Source organism: Dromiciops gliroides, chromosome 6 (genome assembly GCF_019393635.1).
Source record: "Dromiciops gliroides isolate mDroGli1 chromosome 6, mDroGli1.pri, whole genome shotgun sequence".
Taxonomy (NCBI): Eukaryota; Metazoa; Chordata; class Mammalia; order Microbiotheria; family Microbiotheriidae; genus Dromiciops; species Dromiciops gliroides.
In genome coordinates this window covers 73,820,559-73,846,735 of record NC_057866.1, presented here as the reverse complement: position 1 = coordinate 73,846,735, position 26,177 = coordinate 73,820,559, and the positions used below count along the sequence as shown (strand labels likewise).

The 26,177-nt window shown below is 36.6% G+C and overlaps 1 protein-coding gene across 7 annotated transcripts in view; it reads right to left on the bottom strand.

The window, feature by feature from the left end:
* Positions 1 to 26,177, bottom strand: part of KCNIP4 (potassium voltage-gated channel interacting protein 4) — a 1,176,826-nt gene that overhangs the window by 121,004 nt on the left and 1,029,645 nt on the right. The window contains exon 2 of one of the 7 annotated variants that reach the window (XM_043972810.1): positions 21,400 to 21,501. The exons of the other annotated variants lie outside the window; for them this stretch is intronic. Coding sequence (XP_043828745.1) covers positions 21,400 to 21,501 — 102 coding nt within the window. The remainder of the gene's footprint in view (positions 1 to 21,399; positions 21,502 to 26,177) is intronic. 7 annotated transcript variants of the gene reach the window in all.

Sequence of the window (26,177 nt, the reverse complement as noted above, 5' to 3'; positions counted from 1 at the left end):
AATTTAAATTGATTTACAGCACTTAAGAGCTAGGTCAATTTGATTTATATTATTTGTTTATACTGGGAAGCCCTCTTTAAAAGTTACTTTTCCCCAAAGCTTTTCCATAAAATATTCAAACTCATAGGTCTTATATTTTCTCCTTTTCCATTTCCAGTCTAATATATATATTTTTTTCACCAGGGTCCACTGAAAACCTGTTTAAAGTAGTTTGAATAGTGGCCATAAGTCCTGGTTTTTGCTACAGAGTACAGGTAGAATCTATCCAACTGCTAGGTGGTACAGTGAATAGAGCACCAGTCCTGAAGTCAGGAAGACTCATCTTTCTGAGTTCAAATCTGGCTTCAGAGACTTACTAGCTATATGACCCTAGGCAAGTCACAATCTTGTTTGCCTCAGTCCCTTATCTGTGAAATATGAGCAAAAGAAGGAAATGGCAAACCACTCTAGTGTCTTTGTCAAAAAATAGGAAACCCCAAAGGGGGTCATGGAGAGTCAGACACAACTGAAAAATGACTCAATAACAATAACAACAGGTGGAACTTAAGAAATGAAAGTGTGATGGATGACTATCAGCCCCTGGGGTAAGAAGAAGCAGTGTAATGCTTTGGGAACAGCATGGAGAGAATGAGGCTGGTGACTTTGCACAGCTCTGCCTCATTTAAATCCAATTCACTGAAAGTCATAACATCACTCCCAATGTCACGGTCCTCTTCAAGAATGAAGGACAAACAACAATAATAACAATCGCTCAGCACTAGGAGATCTAAGTTCTAATCTTGCGATCTACTAGTTGCATGGTCTTAGGGGAGTCACAGGACACTGTACCTCAATGCCCTCATTCCTCTCAGTTTTTGTGTGACTAGGGAAATGACTGTTTAGTTTTGAATGACTTTTTTTCCAGGGCAATGAGGGTTAAGTGACTTGCCCAGGGTCAAACAGCTAGTAAGTGTCAAGTGTCTGAGGCCATTATTTTAGACAAGGGGGAAAGGATGCTGTCAGTCATTGAAACCCTTTCGGGGGATAGTGGGTAAGTGGATCTCTGAGGGCTTCGTTAAAAAAATCAGTCCTTCTAGGCCTAGAAATTTGACCTAAGCGATGTCTTCTTCTTCTTGTTATAATTCTCTGAGGCTTCTCATGAAATTGGTTTCCAAAGAGGCTGGGAATAGAATAAGTAGCTGAGCCTTAAGCCTAGCCCTATAAATAATTCTTAATAGACTTTAAAATCTTTCATTTAAAAAAAATCTCACCTTTGGACCTAGGATTTCCTCATGATTCCTCCCCCACACAGCCACTCACCCATCCACCCACCCTGGATTGCTATCTTTAGTTGCACAAGGTGGGTAGATGAATAATGAGCTCCACATTGAGTGTGGATAACCCATGGAAATAAAATGATCATTCTATCTAATGACTCCAAGAAAGTCCCCAAAATTATGGCCCCTAAAAAGTTCCATAAGCTTCCCTGGCCCTGAGCCTGTTATGGTATTTATGGGGGGTATATATATATCTGGGGTTATGTGACATATGCACGCATATGCACATACATGCATACAAACACACAATAAATGCATATGTGCATAAAATATACACACAAGTGCACGTCGTATTTCTTCTAATACAATGTTAGATCCATGAGAGCAAGCACTGTTCTATTTTTGTCCAAATATATACACATATGCATGATACATATTTTGTGCTACATATACATAATTCATATCTAGAGTATGCTTTAAATGTTATAAATCTTTTTCCTTAACAAATCAATTCAACAAGCATTTTTCAAGTGTCTATGAAGTACAAGTCACTATCCTAGGTTGTGGGGATATAAAGAAAAATTGAACGGTGTCTGCCCTCTTGAAGTTTAGATTCTATTGGAGTGAAAAAAGCATATGCTCAAGTAAGTAAATACAAAGGAATACAAGATAATTTCAGAAGGGAAAGAGTGCTAAAAATTGGGAGCATCAGGGAAGATGCAGATGGTAGCTATGCTTAATAAATGCTTATTTACTAACAAAGCTGGGACTTGAACTATGTCTAACATACTTCTATTACACCGTGTCAATGCAAAATTTTATAATGCATAATATTTATCCACAGAACAATGAATATAGAATGTGCTAGAATACTAGGTTCTATCATCACTTGTCCATTATTGTTATTATAGATACCAATGACATAGTTTCCAGTCCAAGGGAACATCAATTGCTTTGCAGTTTTCCTTGTTCAATTCAATCACCTCTAAAGGACTACACCTTAGGAGTGGGCTTTGTCATTGTTGAGTCATTTTTTCAGTTGTGCCTGACCCTTTGTGTTCCCATTTGAGATTTTCTTGGCAAAGATACTGGAGTGGTTTTCCATTTCCTTCTGTATAGGAGTGGGCTACTGGACCTCTTCTTCATAGCACTTGTGAATGGGTTTCCATGAACTTATGTACAGAAGTAACTTATTCACATAATCCCAGGCTTCACATTATAATAACTTTATTGTAATTCAGGTTATCAGCTCTAACCATGTTACTTCTGCAGAGACTTGATGGCCCCAAATAGTCTGGGTTTTAATTTACCATTTATCATCCAGGCAGAGCTTTAGAAAAAAAAGCTGAAATGGGCTGCAGAAAAAGCAGCCAAAATGATTAGGGGAAAAGGCAAAACTTGCATATAAGAGTCTACATTCTTATTATTATATTGGGTGACCTCTGTGACCCCATCTAGCTCTAACTCTATCTTATATGCTAAAAGAAAAAAAAAGTGCTCTCCCACTCTCTCTGATTCTGTCTCTCTCCTGAATATTTTCTTTGTATTTTTCTGCAGTCCTTTTAAGTTATTTTAAATGCTTCACTATTTATATATGTATACATACATATGTATGTATGTATATGTGTGTATAGTTAGAGAAATGGATAGGCAGACAAAACAGTAGACAGACGTACAGTAGCATGGCATAATGTAACATGGCCTTGAAATTATGATCACCTGCGTTCAAGTCCTGTCTGACATCTACAGGCTATGAAGCAACTTCATAGTGATCTAGTCCAGGGTTTCTTAACCTTTTTCATGTCATGGACTCTTTTTACAATTTAGTGAATCCTATGGATCCTTTCTCATAAAAATGCCTTTTTAAATGTATTTTTTTTAAAGGAAATGGTAACTCTCACTTAGAGGTTAGAAAGATGTAATTCTTTTCTCATTCAAGTTTAGAGATAGTCTACAGTCTATTCATGGACCTTTTCCATAGACTCCAGGTTAAGAAATCTTGCTATCATCAATTCTCTAAGACTCTAAGTTGCCAAATATTTGCCTATCTGCACTGGTATAAGAATTTTCCTCAATGGGATTGCCAATAAAGTCAGATCCAGGCCAAATAAACAAATAAATACACACACACACACACACACACACACACGTATGTAAAGATAGAGACTTAAAAGACAGTATAGCAAAGTGGACAGAGTCCAGGGTTTGGAATCAGGAAGACAGTGTTAAATCTGCCTCTGACACTTGCTAACTGTAAGACCTGGGCAGGTCACCAAACCTCTAAGTCCCTAGGACTTATCTCTTAAATCATAGTGAGATTTAATACTGTTGTAATCAAGGAAATTCCCAAACTTGGAGGTTCCCAAGTGACAAAATTATTAGTGTTTCCATAGGAAGAGTTTACAAAGTTATAGCAGAAGAAAAGCAAATTCTGAGAGGCGATATGATCAAGACTGAAGGATTCCAAGTGTGTGTCATTTCCATCATACTTTAATGTCTTCACTGTAGAGAAGAGGGAAATGATGTATATGGATAGAGTAAAACCAGACCTGTTCAACAAATAATAAAACAGTAGAACAAAGGATTTTCATTCAAATGACTTCCTTTTATGCCATAGAATGACAGGATTTATAAGGGGAGAGACCCTCATATGTCATCTAATCAAATTCTATTCTTTTACAGATGGGGAAATTAAGGCTTAGAGAGGTTACATGACTAAATACATAATGCATATTTATCTATCCACACACCCTATTGCATATAGCACTTTTACCTATTCATATATATATGTATATAAGCAATATGCACATATACACATACACTCATACATACATACACACATATACATACACATGGAATTGTAAATGGCAGAGTTGTTAGTACATGAATCCAGGGATGCTGATGATAACCTCACTAAAATCAGACTTTAAGAAACCTTAAACACTTATAATACTTTACAGAACCAGGAAGTTGAAGGAAGACTTCAATATTGCTACTGAGAAGCAAAATAGAATCATAGGGTATTAAAGCTAAAAATCACCTAGTTTAACACTCATTTTAGAGAGAAAAAAACAAACAAACAACTGAGGCTAAGTGACTGCCTATATGTATATAGTGAGTTAAGAGCAGATAAAGACCTTGAAGCAGTTTTCTGATGTCCAGTTTAATGTTATTTTCAAAACCACCACCACCACCAACAACAACAACAACAAAAGTAACCCCTACACAAGCTCAAGAAATTTTTTCTATAGAAAAGGCTCAAAACCAGAGACTTCATACATAATTCCAAATAGAAAGAATTCTGGACTTAGAGATAAATTATTTTTTAGTTCATCTCCTACTTCTGATGAGAACAAACCGGGTCATCTTCTAATTGGTCTTCACACCTCTTGTGACTTCTTCACGTGCTAGGCTATTCTCCACTCTTTTGCTAATAGGTCTGACCATATATCAGCAAGCAATCACAAGGCATGAAACTTACATGAAAACCAGGTTTATCATGAGTAAGGAACATACATTTGGAACCCAAAGAGTACACAATCCACACAGAAGTTTGTATATACATAACAGCACAAGAAAAGGAGGAAACAAAAATTTTCACCTTAAGGGGCAAAAGTAAGGAGCAGGAAAGGTGCAGTGATGGTGGGAAAAGGCCAAAATCCTTCCGGATGGGGAGGAGCAAAGTGATGGCCACAGTGGCATTACTTTTCCTTGGGAACTGCTAGCCCATGAAGATAGAATGACCTGCTTATCTACAAGGGTCCACACAAGTAGTTCTTGGCTTAGTGCAGACTGACTGGCATCTGTCTTGACTCCCAAGGAGCCACAGGGAGTCTGGTTTGAGATGAAAACAACAAATTACATTCCCTCAGAGGGCTTTTTCCTTGACCCATTCGGGGTCTTCCTGCATGCTCTGGGTCCAGTGTTTCTGGAAGATATGGCAACTCCAAAAGATAAGTTCAGGGGGCCCCTTAACAATCCTTAACACCTCTCACCTGTCAATCACTCTTCTCATTAATCTCCAATGGTTCCCTATTATTGCTAGGAACAAATATAAAATTGTTGAGAGAGATTTATGATATCCCTACTGTTCTAATATTCTTGTATTTCACTCTCCTCCATGACGTCTAAAACCCAGCTACACTGGCCTACTTGTTCCTCACACATGACGTTCCATCTCTAGACTTTGTGTCTTTGAGCTGAATGTTCCCCTTGCCTGGGATGCTCTTCCTCCCTACCACCCTCTTTTATCTTCCCTAGCTTCCCAAAAGGCTGAGATCAAATTCCAAATTTTCTGCAAGAGGTGTTTCTCAGTCCTTACTCTCCCCACTCCCCTTACAGGGTCTTGCCTCATATATTTAGTCTGTATATGTCTTGTATGTAGCTAGTTATTTAGGTGTTGAGTCCCTCATTACCATTTGACCTCCTCGAGGGCAGGGCCCTTGGTTTTACTTTTTTGCTTAGCACATTTCCTGGCACATAGTAAGCACTTAGTAAATGTTTATTGATTAACTGGACCAAGGCATTTTATCTCTGATGGCCTACTTCTTCCTCTGCAAAGTGGTTATAATAATACCACTACTATCTCTTTCATTGGCTTTTGTTTGTTTATTTATTTTATTCATTTATTTATTTATTTTGGTTGGGCAAGGAGAGTTAAGTGACTTGCCCAAGGTCACATAGCTAGTGTCAAGTGTCTTAGGCTGGATTTAAACTCAGGTCCTCCTGAATCCAGGGCCAGTGCTCTATCTACTGTGCCACCTAGCTGCCCCCTCTTATTGGCTTTTGTGGGAAAATTCCATTGTCAATCACAAAATCCTACCAAAACATATTATTATTATTATTGTTGTTGTAATTATTATGCTCACTTCCCAGCTCACAACAAATCAGAATCAGCAATAGAGTCTGCTAGATGTAGGAATGCAGATAACAACAAGGAATGATACCCTGACACCTTTACAGAAATGGAAAAAATTAAGGAAACAACCAGGAAACACACACACGCACATTTTTTAATGTTAACCAGTTTAAGGACCTTTGGTGTTGGGTAAGCCATATTACATATCTCAGTCACCTCTCACATTACAACATTAAAACATTGTGGTACAATTCCATGTTTGATGCCAGAATTTTAACCCTGAGTCATTAAGAAAAAATTGAAATTGTATTCAGTGTGTTGTTTATGGAAGCAGTAGAGCATAAGTTTTACAATGTTTTCTAGAAATAAAAAAAAATAGTTTTGAAATATGAAGAAATTTCAGTGCCTCAAGGGAAGCATTTCAGATATGGGGAAAATGTACTTATAGGAAACAACTCATAGCATGAAAATTACAAAGCAGGTGGTAAAGAAATGAAACATTTTAACTCGAAACATAGAAACTCAGTGGGAAAGAAACCATGTTTGAACAGGGATCCCCTACACAAAATACCCCAAATTGGTCACCCAGGTATTACTTGGAGTCCTCCAGCGATGGGAAACAGGACTTTTCATAATAGTCCATTCTATTTTTGTATAGCTCTACTTCTCAAGGAAATTTTTTTTCTGATATCAAACCTAAATTTAGCTTTTTGAACCTTCTATCCTATGCTCCTCCTAATTCTGCCTTCTGAGACCAAGCAAGAGGAAGGCAATCCCACACACACACACACACACACACACATATACATACATATATTATATATATGTATATCTTATGTATATATACATATTTCTTTCAACAAAATACTGATACAATATGGTATCCAGAATTCTCCCAATTCCAGTCACTAAAATATTTCAAAGACTGAAAACACTATTTAAAAATAAGTAAATGGATGATAGATCTATCCTCCAGTGGATCACTAGGGGAAGATAAGGATATTTAGAATGTATCCTGGTGGCAGCTAGGTGGTGCAGTGGATAAAGCACTGGCCCTAGATTCAGGGGGACCTGAGTTCATAGCCGGGAGGCAGCAATGTCTTTCACAAAACCTCAATGGTGTTATTGTCTAAAATAAAAAGGACATTCCATTGGTCATAGACTGACCAGTGGTCAGACATGACAAACTCCTTTTAGTGCTAAAATGCCATGGTGGCTCTGAGAGTTTTTTTTTTTTAATCAATAAAATAACACAAAATAAAATGTCAATAAAATATAATAAAAATAAAATGTTAGTAAAACATCATACTCTAATACATTATATGTTATATAAATACACATCTAACTTTCTATCTTTCTTGACAAAAGCTATTTTAATGTTCTCTAAGGCAATGGTGAAACAGGGAAAGGCAATGGTGAGAGCTGACATGGGCTCAAGCTTGTTTTCCTGCATGGGGATAGCTGAAACTTCTTAAAACAGGGAGCAAGGAAAAGTAACAGCTGTGAATACCCCATTCAAAGAAGGGTAAAACCAGGTTGGTCATGAAGAGCCAGAGGTCATAGGGAATAGTCTGATGTAGGGAGAATAGAGAATGACTGAATTCATCACAGAGTCTAAGGTAATGGGAAATACATTTTCCCCCCAGTGGTTCCACATATATCTCTATACTTGGGTATTTGAACTTCTTTGCAGCCTCCTCTCAATTACTCTGAGCTGTGTTCTCTTCCTCGCTACTGGTACCATTATCATGAAAGGAAATGGTCATGCCTAAGTGGTGGCATATCACTACATTTGGCCTTTGATCAGTTCATTTTTTTCCTTGATGGTGTTATCAGTTATTTTAATCCTTTCATTAATACTTCATCCCTCAAATAATCATTAAATTTAATAATTCCTTCTGAACACTCTTTGAATTGTTTGCAGAGTTAAGTGGTTACATAGGACAATCATGATTTGATGATTTAGTTGGTTTATCAAGAGCAATACCCTAACACAGGATTTTAAGGAAAAATTGACTCAAATGGAACTCTGTACAGGAAATAGTTTCTGTGCCTGAAAGAAAAAAAAAACTACTCAAGTCTATTTTATTAGAGCAGAATGGATATATTACTGGATTCTTGAAAGAGACACTGGTTCTAATGGTTCCTACTCATTGAAAAGCCTTCAAGAATAGACCAAATGACTGTGCATTTTTCCTCAAGGATTTGTCAGCCCAGTTCAGCCTGGCCATCACCAGAAGGGTGACCACCATGTGATTCATTTTAGTAGGAGGGGGTCATGGCAAGTCATAAAATCATCTACTCAGGTATCGAAGCATCATATACTAAGGTACAGATTAACTGTTATCCATATTGGTGAAGAAACTACTACAATCAATAGGTATCTTTATGCAGTAGAGCAATGACAATAACATCTTTATAATACCAACCATTAATATTTATGGAACACTTTAAAAATACTTTCCTTATAATAGCATTGTGAGGAAAAAAGCACAAGTATAATGAGGAAACTGAAACTCTTATAGATTACATGATTTTCCCATGGTCATATGGCTAATAAATGGCAGACCATGGTTTTAAGTCCAGATCATTGGACTATATTCCATCGTACCAATCTTTCATTCTGACTTTACCATTTTCCAGCTATTTTCCATTTGATGTAATCATGCTCTGTCTTATGATACAGGCCCAATACAGATAGATGATGAGTACCAGCTCATGTTGGATGCATCAATAGTTTATTTTGCTAATTCTCATAACCTGAATAATTTCTTTATTTTTCATGACTCAATTGAAGAGTAAATTTCCCTTCAAAAGATGCCACTCTAGGCCATGGATACAACTTTGAAATCCAATCTTCCTTAACAATACACTCACCGGGGGCAGCTAGATGGCACAATGGATAGAGCACCGGCCCTGGAGTCGGGAGTACCCGAGTTCAAATCCGGCCTCAGACACTTAATACTTAACTAGCTGTGTGACCCTGGGCAAGTCATTTACCCCAATTGCCTCACTAAAAAAAACCAACCAACCAAACAAACAAACAAACAAAAACCAAACCAATACACTCACCAAGATTTCCTTCTAATTTATCTCCCGAAGAAAAAGAGCCTGTCCTTGATTATTTTTAACTATTGTTCACAAGAGTTTTAAGTATGTTCTGCTCAGGTGCACCAAATTTGTTCTAGACAGAGAAAAGCATTTCTTATCTCTGTAGCACAAAACCTGGTTTATTAATGCACTTCTAGTGGAATAGAGAGATTTAGACTAGAATAATGGCTGGACTTATTGGAGTAGCCAATTCCTAGATAAGGAAAGAAACTCCTAACAATGCAGTATCTTTTTTTTTTTTTGGAAACATACAGCCTTAGAGAGTTATTTTTAGAACACTGAGAGACTAACAGATGCAAGATAAATAAGGAAGAATAGATACAAGAGAAATACAACCTTGGTTAAGTCCTCTAAAACTTATATGTAAGAATGAGCACATTCATATGTCTGGGATACTCTGTCTTTAGGTAAAAGGTAGCCATTAGAAAGAAGGAAATAGGGGACCGGTTCAAATCCTGAAACTGAGCCTTACTAGATATATATCCTTGGACAAGTTTCTGACCCTCAGTTTCGTCATCTGAATAAAAACATAATAGTATTTGTTGGATTACAAAAAGTTGTTAGCACTTGGGATGGTGTTCTTTGAGCATATAGATTTAGAAGCTAAGGGGATAAAAAATTATCTAGTGCTAAGACTACAGGAGCAAGAGATATTGGAAAGAATTTCAGAGGCCTTCTAATCCAATTCCTTCATTTAAGAGCTATAGAAGCCATGGAGACCAACAGATTTGTCTAAGGGCACACAACTAATAAATGGCAGATCTCTGTATTCTAAATAAGAAATGTCATAGCCTATTACTTATCTCAGAGAGTTGTTGTGAGGAACATATATTATAAACTTTAAAACATTATAAAAATGAACTGTTTTTATTATCTTTGAAGAAAGGTTTTACTAGTGAAATTAGAGTGGAAAATGTATAAGTTGCTTGAAAATAGATACTAATTTAGAGTTGTAAGTGACATGTTTGTCATATGGTACTGTATCACATCAAGATTAGTGATGTTTGGTTGCTTAGAGTTTCCCCAAATTTGACCCCCTCCCAACTTTTCAGGAACACATCTAATAGGTAGAATGTATTTAATCACAATAACAATTTTATATGAAAAAATTCAGATTATCATGGGAATAGATATCAAGTTCAAGTCAATAATCTGAAGATTTTAATTTTGAATGGTACTGACCAAAACTAACCATAAAATTCCAAGGTCTAAGTTCATCACTAATCTTTCTTATTAGGGTGACTCATATACTTAATCATTCCATTTAAAAAAAGCCTACAAACTTGCTAAAACATTACAAAAGAAACCAAATTATGATAGAAGCAACAACAAAAACAACCCAATATAAAAATCCTATTACTTCCTAAAATGTAATAAAAGCTAAACCTCACTCTTACCATTAGCTTCACCATCCTGCTGGGCTTTTAAGTCAGTGGGGAAATCATGCAGTTTGAGGTTTTATTTAAAAATACCTCATTTTTTGACATATGGAAATTTTGAGAGGATTATTTGAATGGAACAAGGGGGTGGTATGTGATGGCAATAAGTGATTGAGCATTTGCCTGAAAAACACAAAAGAATAGAAAAATGAGGTATTGTATGACTGATTCTTGTAGAAATAAGAGATAAGCTTCCATAGTGGATATAATACTCAACTAAAAATATATGGGTTCAAATCTCCATTCTGGCACTTTACTGTGTGATCACAGACAAATCATGCAATTTCTTTGGAATCTTGAGCAATCCACTAAGACTTATTTCAGGTTGTAATCTTCTTTGGTTGGGAAAAAGTCTCACAATGAAGACATAGAAATTACTGGCATATGATTGATCCCAAATTAAGATAGCAACATGTTCATTCAAATTTTCAATTAAGTATTTTCAGCACCTTGCATATCTTAATACTTCAAAGATCTGTGCATGTCCTCCACTGGCAAAGATGGTAATTCCTCTGTGACTTAGTAGCTGGTTTATAAGAATTATTGGATCCAAAAATTTATCCTTTTATAAGCAACTGGATGAAAAGCCTCTCTATCACCTTGCCTAGTATTGTATTTACACCAAAGCTACTTAAACTATGGGTCTTGACCCCTTTTGGGGTAGCATAACTGAATGTGTGAGTCGCAAAAAAAATTTGGCCCCAGTAAAAGGTTATGCATACCTATTTTATAGATTTATGTAACTGGAGTTGTGCAAAAAATATCTTGGGTGAAAAGGGGTCTTGAATGGAAAAGGTTAAGAAAGCCCTGGTTTAGACAATGGAGTTTAATCGCTGGACCAGAAATTTTCAGAAGGATGTTGTCAGATCAATTAAAATAATACGCACAAATTACATTGTGAATGGTAATGCATATCATTCTTTAAATTTGCTCCAATATTTTCCTTTTTATTTCTTTATTTCATTTTAAAATTCCTTTAAAATACATCTTCTTGTATTTTTGTCTTTTTATCAGTTATTTCCCACCTTTCATTTTGAAATGAAAACTTATATAGCTTATATAGCATCAATTTCACTGCTATTACTTTTTTAAAAAGAGATAATAATAATGACATATTTATATAATGTTTTAAGATTTAGAAAGTGCTTTACTAACAAAACAAAAAAAGAGTCATGTGGCACAATAGAGAAGGCTGCATCAAAATCTGGCCTCCCATTTTTACTAGTTGTGTGACCCTTGATAATTCATTTAAACCTCTGTCTGCCTCAGGTTCTTCATCTGTAAAATGGTAATGATTATAGCACCTAAACCTCAGGATTGTTGCAAGAATAAAATGAAATAATATTTGCAAAGTACTTTGTAAACATTAAAGTGATCTATAAATGCTAGCTGCTATTACTACCACTAAAAACCTTGTGAGTACAAAGCAGAAAGACATTATGGTATAGTAAGGAGAATGCTTAAAAAAAAGGTACTGGATTCAGAATCTGAGATCCTGGGTTCTTATGTCAACTTTCCCATTTTTACAGAATAGCAAGCTAAAGCCCAGAGAAGGTAATTGAGTTGGCTAATGTCACATAGCTATGTGGCACAGTGGCCAGTATCAGAAACCAGGCCTTTTGCTTTTTGGTACAGTGCTCTTTCTAGTATACACAGAGCTCTCATTGCTGCTAAGTATCCCTGAACTGGAAAGCAGTGTGAAGAGAGACAGCTTGAACTTTAATCTTCCATCTAAGCAGGTAACTTCGCAATAACCTGTATTTTATGGACCTGCTGGAGTGGAAAATTGAGTCTACTTGAAGCGTTCCTTTCCTACTTTAGCGCCTAATGTAACCCTGCCGAAACCACTATTGGCTGGGCTGATTTTAATCCCAAGAGTAATTACATAAACCACTGTAAATAGCAAACATAGCAGTATCACAACTTTTGGGAACTTACAAGAGTGATCTTCTAAAATGTTTTCTAAAAGCTATAATGAATGGCTTTCATTTTCCTACCCTTCTATTGCATAGATTTTTACCAGCCAGGACTACTCAATACCTTTCACCCCAAATCAACACCAAAGGAAAAAAATCAAGCCGAAAGCCAAAGGTTGGCTTCATTTTGTTCACTAATATAAAAAAAAGAGTGCATTAGCTGGGGTGATACTGAGCTTTGACTTTAAATGTAATAAGCCTGGCAAAGGCAATCAGCTTCCTAGAAGCAGGAACATCTGGCTTCCTATTAGCAAAGTGCAAAGTGAAGAATAGCATCAGAAAGCAAAATGTTTATCTGTTCTTCATCCTGGAGGGTTTTAATAAAAATGATTGTTGGCAGAATAGAGTGGAAAGAAGAGCAAACTCGGAGTGAGAAGACCAAGGTGCCAGTCCTATATCTGCTACAAAATGAGCACGTGACATCAAGCAGATTACTTTACCTCACTAAACCTTTACTTCCTAATTTTCAAAAGGAGAGGGATGGGCTGAATAGTTTCTTAGAGCTTGAAATTCTTTGATCTCACGTGTTTGTTAAATTGCTAAATCACTTTATGTTACACAGTAGGTTCTCTATGTTTGTGGTTTCCCACATTTGTGCCTACATACCGAATGACTGGTCCAAAACATTTGTCACAAATGTGGTAAAAAACAAAAGGAAAGAAAAGAAAGAGCCATGGAGATTTGAAGTCAAAGGACCTATGATTAAATTTCTGGTGGGTTGCTTACCAGTTTTGTGACCTTGAGCAATACACTTAACTATTCAGTGCCTCAGTTTCCTCATCTGTAAAATGATAGATTAGGTTGGATGAACCCAAAGGTCTCTTCTAGCTCTAAATCCATGATCCCAAATGACAAGAATCTTAGAGAGCACAATTCTCAATTGTAATAAGTATAATGAAATTGGTATCCCTGATTTTCCCCCCAAAATCCTCCCTATTAAAAATGGAATATATGCCCTAATATCAGTCATGCAATAGATAACCTGGAAGTGGAATTTTTTTTTACTACTTGCCCATAATTCAGCTTTTCTTTTTCCTTCCTTCATTTATTTATTATTTTCTTTTTTTACTCTTATTTGTTAAAGTCACCTAGGAGCCAGCAGGAGTTCAATTCATTGTCAGAAGGTTAACAGTGGTGCTATTCTTCAGGTCTGAATAGCCAAGGCTGGGTTTTAATTGGCAGCATTTGGGTAGTTCTAAACACTTTCTGTGAACAAATGCTCCACAGCCAAGGCAAAGTGTTTCATTGCCAAGAGAGAGAGACATCCACAGTCTTTCACAGAAGATAAACATATCCAAATGGTGACTGGGAAAACACACACATACAAATTGAAATTCCATATTATATTTAATCTTAAAAAAACCTGAAGTCTATTTAGCAAATTGTGGTTCACCATTAGTTGAACAATGTGCTGATGGCTGCTTAGCATTTATGAGTAGTCTGGTCTCATAATAACCTTGTCTCATTTTGATCTTCTGTGTCTGCTATAATCAAAAAGCAAGGCAAGAACATACTTTTAATTTCAGGAGTCAATTTGCTGTGATGGAATTAAGGCACCAGGAGATTACAGAGCAGGTGTTAGCACTTAAGAAATTCAAAGACAAATATATGCTTGTATAGATGTCATATGCATCCATGTAAGTCAGTGTCTAATAATTTCTTATCTTTACTGCTTTATTTCATAAATGCATGGTCCAGATGTGAATCTGTCTCCAGACTATCCCAGGGGGAAATATGAGTGTGTGTGTGTGTGTGTGTGTGTGTGTGTGTGTGTGTGTGTGTGTGTGTGTCTGGATTAATTTCATTTTAGAGTAAAGAAACTGAAGCACAAATTACTTTTCTAGAGAAACCTAGATAGATCATATTACCATGGACAAAGAAAAAAAAACTGAAAAAAATTCCTTTTGATCGGGTGCTATCAAGAATTCTTGAGACTAATCTAGCAAATGAGCCAACCAGCTCTTCATATGAAATAATACTAACCTAGAGGAGAAAAACAAACATAACTGGCTTTGGAATCAGTTGAATCAGCTTTAAATCCTACATTTTATCATTACTATTGATACTGTGCTGGGCAAGTCACTTGTCCTTGGGGCTTCAGTTTGGTCATCTATAAAATGAAGGGTTAGACTAGATTCCTTGTATAAAGGTCAGTTGAAAGATCAGCAGATGCTTGGCCTGCATGTGAGAGAGCTTAAGCTTTCTTCAAGGTCTTGAAAGGCTAGCATGTAGATGAGTGAGATTAGATTTGCTCTACTTGACCCCTGAATGCAGAAATATTAGCAAAGGATGGGGAATACAAAAAGGCTGATTAGACCCTTATAATTACGGTAGATGGGAAGGGTGAGGGAAGATCAGGGACCTCCTGATACCTACTTGAATTCTTCAACAGTAGAATGCGCTGTCTGAAAATAGGAGGCTCTACACTGTTGGTCTTCCAATGAAGTATGATGGCTATTTATTGGGGATACTGCAAAGGGTGGGTGTTGGTCAGATTTGGTTGTAATTAGATGGTCTCTGCACACTTTATTTTTCAATAAACATTTATTTTCTGAATATTCTTGCTTTTATCCACTGCTGGCAGACAGCACTCAAGTGGGCAAGGGGCTAATGCTCTTTTTAGGGCTACTGGCAAAGGCTTCAGTCTTAGTTCTTTCTATCATTTTATGGTAACAAGTAATTTGATAGGATGATTTGTTTTTTTTGGGGGGGGGGCAGAAGGAGGAGTGATATCATCAATATAGGAAGCACTCTGAGGACACTCTTTCAATCAAAATGGATAGAAAACTACTACTTCCCAACCTGGAAAATAGCACAGGGAATAAGAGAAATTTGTCAAGAGGCCAAAGGACAGTATTTGGTCAATACCTATATTAACTTTTTGAAATTAATCAATTAATCCCTTAATGGTGGTGAACAGGTATTGTTATGAGGTTTAAAAATAATCATTTGACCTGGCATAGCCAGAAGATATTCTATGAGGCAGTGTGTTAGGCCAAAGATAGTCAAATCAGTCTCTGATTAATGTTCCAGTCAGTGCAAGCCTCAGTTTCTTGCACATCTTTTTTAATTAGTTGAAGACAATGTCAGTGTCTGGTGATAGGGATGCAATATGAAGCCCAAGTTCTAGGAGATTCTATCTAGCATTCATAATTTTCTACTGAGAAGCTGGTTCTAGGACAGGAAGACATTAAATTGATCTGTCACTGTATGCAATTCAAAGACATCTGAGAAAATGAAAACAGATGCCCTGATACTTGTCTAGGCTTCCTTCACACACTAAAATCAACCTGTTTGACTTTACATGATGCTGCTGAATCTTTGTCTCCTTTTTATTGACAAGAACACTTTGTCAGTGATTCAGTTCATCAACAAAACTAACACGTTACAGGCAACATAGGTGGAAGGCACTGAACACTATTTCATAATGGGATAGGAAGGCTGATATATAGGTAGTGAGTTCCTTGACACTGGAAATATCCAAGTAGAAGATGGATCACTACCTAAAGGATGATGTTGAAAGAATTCCTTACAGAGGACAAGAAGTCGGACAAAAGGAGTCCTAATGTCCTTTCTAGAATCCAGATTCTATAAATAAATTTTTGCATTGCACAGCTATCATTTAATCCTGACCACAGACATTCGTATTTTTAATTTACCCAGTATGAATAAGTAATAAATCTCTTAGGTCTCAGTTTAGAAATTTATTTAATCAAGAGATTAATGTCAATTAATCTCACATTCCTGTTATGAGAAAGGATCAGCGAAAATATTATTTGGAGATAGGAAACACAGTGGCATTTGCAAGTGGTATTCTTTAACTGAATTTTATGCTTAGGCTTTTAGCTAATGGTGGAAACCATTTTTGTAGCTATTGATTGGTATCCATGATTGATCCTAGAGGACATTTCTGAAGCTGCTCTGTTGCCTATCAAAGTTTCCTACTTGGGCACTTAGAGGAATCAGCAGCAATGTGCTGAATGAAAAGAAGATGCTATCTTATTCCAGTGTATTCTGACTTTGTCCCGGTTGCTCTCTATGATCCACTCACCACACAGTTGTGTGGTGCAGTAAACATTAGGTAGGAGTCAGAATCAAGAAATCTAGGTTTGTATCCAAGGCAAAATAAGCAGAGTGCAAAGAAAATCAGACAAAGAAACAGGAGAGATGTGGACCTTGGGGGATCAAGTGACATTGGGGAAATATCTCACTCAGTTTCAGCATCTATAAAATGGGGATAATAACACTTGTACTTCCTTCCTTGCAGAGCTGTTGCACATAAAAGTAGGGTGTTGTTATTATCTCTCATATCTTAGGCCACCCCTCTCTGGTAACCCACTTTAGCTTGCCTTCCTAGCCATCACTCCATATGTTTTCCTCCTTCCAATCAAAAAGTACTCACCTGTTGTCCAATAAACTCATGCTAATTTAGTAATGGTGATCACTGAGCTTGCATGGTAACATGGTCTTAAATTTCAAGAATTGATGCTAATGGTAGCATCATTACCATCATTACTATAGTTTAGAACTATAAGAGATCTTAGAGTTTACCTAGTACAGTCTTCTCATTTTCTAAATGAGGAAAATGAAATAGAGAAAAGATAAATGACTTGCTCAGAGTCACACAGGTAGCAATTGTCTAAGGCAGAATTTGAATTTGGGTCTAATTACAAGTCCAATGCTCTCTCTACTATTCCAAGCTACCTCTCCATTAATTTAAAAATCAGTGACAAGGTATAGGATGGGCAGTGAAGAAAGGGCTATTATTTTAGGCAGTCAGACCTCAAATCCTGAGTCATAGGCAGCAACCTACATAGTATATATGTCAAAGAAAGTGAAACATAACTACGTTCCCAAGTATAACTAAATATATATGTATATGCATGTGTGTATGCTGTATGTTTGAGTGTATATATGTTTATTTGGTATTTGGTTATTCTGGAGGCTATCCAGTCCAATTTGTACTAGGGCAAGAATTCCTACTACAATATACTTGAAAAGCAGTCAAAACCTTAACTTGGAGATCCATCACTGAGGAGAACCCAATCACTTCTGTGAAAGTGCATTACATTTTTGGACAGCTCTCTTAGGAAGGCAGGTTGATGTAATGGAAAGTTTACTGAACTTGGGAAATTGGAAATACCTGGAATCAACTCTTTCTACTGACATTTCACAGCTGGGTGACATGGGCACATGTTTCTAAGCATCAGTTTCCTTCTTGGTAAAATGGGGACAAACATATTCAGAGTATTTAAGTCATAGGGCTGTTGTGAGAATTAAGTGAGATAAATTGTTTCTAGCACTTTGCAATCTTTAAAAACAATGTCCTACCTCTAAAACTTATCCATGTGACCTTGGGCAAATCACTTATCTTTCCCAGGGCATCACTTTCTTCATCTATAAAGTGAAGAGCTTAGTCAAGATAGCTTTTGAATTCTCTTCTAGGTGCAGGTCTATAATTCCATACTTCTGGTAGTTCATTGTTATTCTTATTATTAAAATTTTCTTTACATCATTGCTGTCACTTTTCCTTTCTATCTACCACAAAAAGAACTCCAATTACTCTCCACTCAACAATCCTTTGAGAGAAATAATTATAAAATAACCAATTACTAGGGAGATCCAGGGTTTTCCCTTCTTATCTCCTCATTTTTTAAACACTGGAAGCCCATAATTTTCATCTTCCCCACCATTAGTCTTTTCTTCTCAAGGGTAAGCATTCCTAGCTCCTTCCATTTATCTTCATATGTCTTGATTTCCAGTCAGTAGACTTAATATAGAAATGCAATGATCATATTGATACCAATTCACATTTACCTATAATTGTTATGATTTACAAAGTACTATACTTAAAGTAACCATGTAAGGTAGAGAGAATGAATATCATTATCAATTAGGGGAAGTTATTTGCCCCAGATCTTTTAGCTAGAGTATTTGGCACATCCAAGGTTCAAATCCTTGACTCCAAATACAGATGATAAGAAGTTAAGTGGTGGTGGGATGGACAACACCTTAAGTAGGCACAAAGTTACTAGATTGATATCTAATGTGATGATGGGACTGTGTTGTGTATGTGTCCTTTCTTAGTAAATATCCATAATGACCCAGTTGGCTATTTACTTCACTGAAAGCTAGAAAAAGAAATGTATACACCTACATGTCAGACAACATAGATAAATGATAACAATGAAAATAAATGTCTTTGGTTACAGGATTAGTTAAGGAGAGTGCCTTAATTTTATTACCCACCAGAAAAACACAAGCAGCTAGGCACTTTTTGGCATTGGTTGTATGTATGTTTGTGTTTTTAAGGAGAAAAAAAGGTTCATAATTTTTTTTCTGTAGATTGGATCTTTTTCTCTGACATGTAACCATGATTTAAATTGTATTTATATACCCTGCCTATTGTGTTTCACTATCAAACTGCTGAATGTAATTTATCTCCACATAACTTTCAGGTCTTCATTTGAATTTTTTACTTTGTCATTTAGGTATGCCCTTTTATTTCTCTCCATATATATATATATATATATATATATATATATATATATATATATATACACACACACACACACATACACATATGTATATATATATTATTTTTGACTATCATTTGGAGAAACTGGAGAGCATTCAAACATTAAAATCAATTATTGGCTCTGCTAAGGAACACCATGGTATAGAGGACAGACCATGGAGTTGAAGAGACCTGGATTTAAGTCCTGGCTCATATTAGCCCTTCTTCTGTATAGATAGGAGTTTCCACATGGAGAGTTCCCAACAAGGGTGAAATCATAAGACTGAACCCCTCAGTCCCCAATTTTTTTAAAGTGAGTCTACCAAATGGAGAAAGTAATTTTGTTTTCTTTATCTCTTCCATTAAAAAAATCAATACAATTGCATCTTCCTATTTTTTCCTTCTTAAAATGTTAGTTAATGAAAAAAGAGAATGACAAGAGCGAACAATTGTGTATTTTAGTTTCCCACTGATATATTATTACTTTGTTGTTGAGTTAATTTTACTAAACGGCACTTTCTAAGCTAGCAAGTATTTTTTGCTGCATAGGAAGTAAACAAACAATTCTCTGAGTTCAATTCAATAATGGTTTGTTAAAGGCTTATTATGTGCTAGGCACTGGGCTGGAATGCACACATAAACATAAGATAATCCCTTACATCATACTGGAGGTAAACAAAGTATACATAAGTATTTGTAAATGTATTTCGGGTAAATATAATTTTGTATGTGGGGGATTGAATAGAAACAACTGGGGGAATCAGGAAAAACTTCACGTAGGTGGCAAATGAACTAGGCTTGGAAGGAAACATGGGGATAGTAAAGGGTGGGGGTGAGGAGGTATTTCAGATCTATGGAAATGACCAGAGGCAGGGGATTGAGTGTCATTGACAGAGAATAGCAAGAAGGTCAGGTGGGCTTGAATAAAGATGTGGTGGCCATCTGAGCAGAAAGAGCTAGAGATATGTAAAAGATATCATGGAGATAGAAATATAAGACTTGGCAAAGGATGTGGAGGTCGGGTGTTGGGAAGGGTGATTGGCATAACACAGTGATTGGCACACAGTAGGTACTTAATAAATATTTGCTAAATTGAATTAAAAATTCTTGGATAACTCTGAGGTTACAAATCTCAGTGACTGAAAAGATGGTGCCACTTCACAGACATTGGGGAATTAGGAGTAAAGGGTAAGTTCTGGGAGAGAGTGGTGGGAATTAAGGAAAGAGGTTGGTTCTAGGAGGGCAGATGGGAGTTAGGCAAAGGGCTGTTCTCTAGGGGAGGGAGATGGGTAAAAGGGTAGTTTCTAGAGGACAAAGATGGGCAGAGAGTGAGTTTTATTTGGGACATGCTGAGTTTGAGATGCTTATGGGGCATCCTGGTGACTATATCCAGCTAGTTGTTGATGGTTCCAGATTGCAGCAAGGGAGAGATATATATTTGGGACTCCTCTGCAATAGAGATGATAACTAATCCCAAGGGAAATAAGGAGAGAAGAGAGAAAGTGAAGGCAGATAGCAAGACTGAGAGCAGGGAAAAGGTTGAATGACAAACATGTATTAATGCTTCCTATGTGCCAATTAAATTCAATTTCAATTTAATAATATTTATTAAGTACCTACTATGTGACAGGCATTGTGCTAAGAACAGGGGATACAAATAAGAAAAAGGAAGGTAGTCTCTGTCCTAAAGGAGTCTGATGGAATGAGGGGGAGACAACCCACAGAAATGCCAAGCACTGTCTTAAATGCAGGGCACACAAAAAGTGAGGCTACCACTGCTCTCAGTGATCTTACATTGTAATCAGGAGATAGGGAGAAGAAAAAGAGAGAGAAACGGACCCAAGATAGTCTTACTGTATGAGTCATAAAGCTCAGAGATGAATGGCATGGCAATATAATAATTCCGAGTTTCTACAGTTAATACAATAATACACCATTCCTTTCCTCCTTTCCTGACCTTACCTCTCCTCCACCAGTCAAGGAAACCTAAACCCAGATATCAGAAGCTCAGGCTCAGGCTCATCACTAATACTTCACCATAAATCTGCCAAAAGCAGAGAACATATTCTTAGAGCAGGAATGGTCCTCAGGGGTTTCCATTAAATACTGATACATAAACAGCGCCTTGTATAAAGCAAATGAATATATTGATTTATTTGTCAGAAGCAGAAAACTGCATCGCATGCAAACCTAAATAAATAGATCAATCAGACAGACAAAAACAAAACAAAACAAAACTTGCTTTGAATATCAGGAGATGCCGTTTTGGCAGCCGAGCAGGGCAAGAGCTTCAAAAGCCGCTCTTTAATGCTGCGCTTGGTACCACTCTGAGCGTAGAGGAAACCTAGAAGATACATTTGCAGTTGTGTTAATACAGTCTTCGGAGCCTTTGGGGTGCATGCCAGATGGTATAGCAGAGGAAATTAGGGCAAGCAGGGATCAAGAAGCATTCATTACTCAATGAAAATTAGTAAGTTGGAACCCAAAGAATTCTCCTCTCCCTTTTTATAGCATATTTTCAAATATGAAAATTTTCTTTTAATATCTGCATTAAAATTGTTGCATTTAATGTAGCCACTGGATTGCTAAAGTTAACACTTTTGGAAACGAAAACTAAAGGGCTGTATCAACTTTTTTTTCAAAAGGTGCAAAGGGAGGAGAGAAATTCAATAAACTTTATTGAAAACTGTTTAACTGGATTGAAATTTCACCATGAAAAACAGCTTTGATGTCCCCTTTGATGACTTTCCAACCTCTCATCACTCATCACATCTGATTACAAAGGAGATCTTTTCCCTGCATAAATCAGCAATAACCTGCTAGTACTTTTGCCTTCACTGAAAGTAAGAAACAAATGTCCTTGAGATGCAGCTTGGTTGCCTAGATTAGCATAATTTGATATGCAGATATATAACAATCCTTCATTTCTTTTCCCCCCCACACAGCAATATTAAAGAATATAGTTTATTCAAGCAGGGTAATTTCAAAAGAAGCAAGATAGATTTGGAAGGATGTTAACCTCAGGGCACACTGAGAGGTACCTACATATTTGGGTAACCATAGTTAGTACAAGGAAAATGAATAATGGAAGGAGCATGGTGGTAAGTGTTTGAGACAAATGGTATTGTCAATCATGGAAGTTATAAAGTCAAATTCATTACCAACTTCTTTACTTGTTTAAAGTCAGGAAGATAATTCTTATGTTTTACCTAAATCAGCAACTGTGCAAAATAAATATAAAACAAAAGCAGGGCACTCAATTTAAACCAAGGTACAACTACCGCCACAAAATAGTCCAGTCTAATGTATGTGATGCCAGGTCCTCAAGTAAATTCACCAGATCATTATTGGCCCCTGTTCCTGTCCCAGGGCCTAGAAATATGAAAAGTCCAGAGTAGCCAACAGGTCAGAAAAATAGGTCGTCAATAGCGCTTTCCAATGTCAAAATAGCCCTTTATATTTTTTACATAACTATCACACTTTCCTTTATCCATACCTTTGCTCATTTTGTTCCTCATGTTTGGAAAGCCTAACCTTTTCTTCTCCATTAAAATCTTACCCATCATTAAAGGTCCAGCTCAAATATTATTCTCTCTATGGGGTCTCTCTAAATTTGGCATACTAAAGCAAAGCCCAGAGTTCCCCACTCTAATCATGTCTCTGACTCATAGATCTTCTGAAGTAGCAACCTGAGGCAAAATCTAAGAACTAATGTAAACAATTACATATTCTCATCCCCCCCCCCCAAGGAAGGATTAACAAGATGGAAAGCACTGATTTATTGATCCTGTTATATTATTGTTATTTGTGTGAGTGAGTGATTGTTTCTTTGATAACTATGTAAACATCCCCATGGGATCTTGTAGCAAAATCCTGAAATAGTTTGGGAAAAGTAGGATATGAAATTGTTAGACTAGAATTATGTTTCCAAGAGAAACTCAAAAAGTTAGACTAGTATTATCCTATTTTTAGACAAGTACTTTTCATAGGATTTTTCTGAGCCAAGTGTTGCCCTGGAGTGTAGGTGAGGAGTTTGCTTCAGGGACAACTTTCTTTGATTCCATCACATTTTTCTTGGTATCTCATCTTACTGCTGGGCAATGTGTTCCCAAGGAATGAGTACAACTTCTCATCTCACATGTGTTCTTTACATTTTTTGGGGAAAATTCATCTGTCATGAGAGAATCATCATTTTGTAAACTTTAATTTGGGGCTCCTTGGTTTAATGTCTAAGTTTTTCAAGAGAAGCATAGGAGAAGATTATTAATGTCTGCCACAAACTCTGGGTCAGCAGTGACAAATCTTTGGGCCAGGACTTCATTTTGATACATTGATGGATCTCTTTTCATCAGTACAAGTAGTCCCTCCATTAATGAATATGGCAACCACACAATGCATTCCTCTCTTGTGGGAGAGGTGTGTGATTTTTATCCAGTTCACTAAACATAACTTCTACACATTATTGAGCATTATTCATTGGAAGCTTTCTTACAATTCTTTTAATACTTTTAGAGTACCAAATTTAGTGGGACTTAAGTTGTGTATGCTTCATCTCTCATTCTTAATGTATAAATGGCCTTCTCCCTTTTCTGAATTTGCATGTCCTCTATGATGTTTTACAGTACTTCTGGTATACAAGACATTGTTGGTAATTCTTATTCTTCCAAGATTTTGATACGCTCTTATTTTATAAATGAGGAAAGTGAGGCAAGCAGAAGTTTTTGTTCGGGGTCACAAAGGTAGTAAGCATCTGAGGCCATATTTGGAATCAGCTCTTCCTCCCTCCAGGTTTAGTATTTTATTCACTGAACACCCATTTCTCAAACTAAGACCTAGGAAAGACCTTAGCTTCAAAAGACCAGGGTATCTGGCTGCACCCAGGACCATCTCCAGTCATTCAATCTATATCTTGCCACTAGAACCAGATGGCTCCAAAGGAGAAAGTGATGCTGGTGACTTTGCACAGCTCTGCCTCACTTAAATCCAATTCATTCCAAGTCATGACATCACCTCCTGATGCCATGATTCTCTTCAAGAATGAAGGATAAACAACAATCTATCTTAAGTACTTAGCTGCTTCCTTTATCCAGCCAACTCTCCAACCACAACAGTAGCTACTCATGATACATAATACACACACACACACACCACACATACACACACATATACACAAACATTTATGATTTGTATCTCTGGCACTTAGTACAGTATTTAGAACATAATAGTTATTTAATAAATGCTTGATGACTTCACTGGACTTCTGTAGGTGGGTGTTTCTGGGATTTTACTCCAGGAAGACCAAGTACACTAGTCAATATAGTTTCTACACATAAACTGGCAATGGAAACCAGAAGTCAAGAAGATATCCACTAAGCTAAGCAAACAAAATAAGCCAAATCAATTAGTTCAGTTTTTTTTTCAACTTTGAAGGTTTTTCTTCCATTTAGAAGGTAATCTAAGTTGGTACCATAATAACACCTACAAAATTAAGCAGTAGGAAAAGGAAATAAAAATTAAACACATCAACAAATTAACAATGATTTATTATTTTATTATTATTTGTTGTTGTTCAGTTGTTTTCAATCACATCTGATTCTTTGTGACCCTAGCTGGGATTTTCTTGGCAAAGATACTAAAGTTGTTTGCCATTTTCTTCTCCAGCTCATTTTATAGATGAGGAAACTGAGGTAGGATTTCAACCTAGGAAGATGGGTCTTCCTGACTACAAGCCTGGTACTCTATCCATTCTGTTGCCTAGCTGTCTCAAGGATTTATTAAGTATCTATTTTGTTGTTCCCACACTGTTTTAGGTACTAATAATACAAAGACAAAAATGATTTTTTTTTTTTTTTTTTGCGGTTTACAGAGCTCCCATCAGGGGACAAAGCAGGTACCTGAAAAGGTAGAGATAGAAGATCTACACCATATTAATGATCTAGGACTGGATGAAAATGCATTTCTTTTCATCAAAGAAAAAAGATTTCATTTGAAAAACCCTGGTATTATTGAAGATAAGTTGGCTTATCATTGATCTTGGTTGCTCCTCTTTTCTGCCATTCAAATTTAAATAGTGGTTTAAGCAAGTAGTCATTTTTCTTCAGCTGCTTTCTTTCACAGATACAAAGAAATGCTATTCCATTTAAATTTCAGGCTTCAGGGGCAAAAGATGAGCCTGGAATTATGGATTCAACCATTATTGATGATGATCATATAAGTGGCAAGGCGCCCCTCCCCCACTCTCCTCAGGCAAACATTTATATAAGTAAAAATTATAGCCTTTATCTTCTTCCTAGCTCTGATTTACTTAATAATCGCCTAACAGAAGAAAAGAAAAATGGTTCCTATGGTTTGGCCTGAGCCGGAAGTTCCCTGCTTCATAATTTACGGCCCTTCTCCAGTTCCATCCCATGCTTTTAAATTATAGACACTGTTTTTCTTCTTAGAACCTAAGTCTGCAGATGACTAGTGAATGAAAATGGCTAATAACATTTTCTCAGACACAATGTCTCCTGTGGATCAATAAATATGACAAAAATCACCAGTTGCAGGGTCCCTTTGAGTCTTTCCTTATCCCCTTTTGAACCAATGACAAGATTATTCATTAACAGCAGCTTTGAATAGGATTCTTTAAGTTGCAAATATCAACTAGTCAGACAGCTAAGTAACCTCCTTGTCTATAGGTCAATGATTTGCTTAGAGTCCATTTTAAAACCTCAAACCAGATGGGATTTTCAAATGTATTCTTGAAAAAGCAATTTCCGAACAACTTTCAAGCTTTTAGTTTTGTCATTTATTAGTGGGTCACCCTCCATTCACCAAACTAATTTTTACGTATACCCAGGAGTGTGCTGGTGAACAGTTAACAACTGGCACTTCGAAACAAAATGCGTGCATTATACGCACATATTTAATTTGCATTATTCATATTTTCTCCATCACTTTCTTAAGTCTAGACTACTGACAATGAAAAAAAGTCAATCCCTGATTTTTAGCATTTTCTACTTTCTAAGGTATAAATGC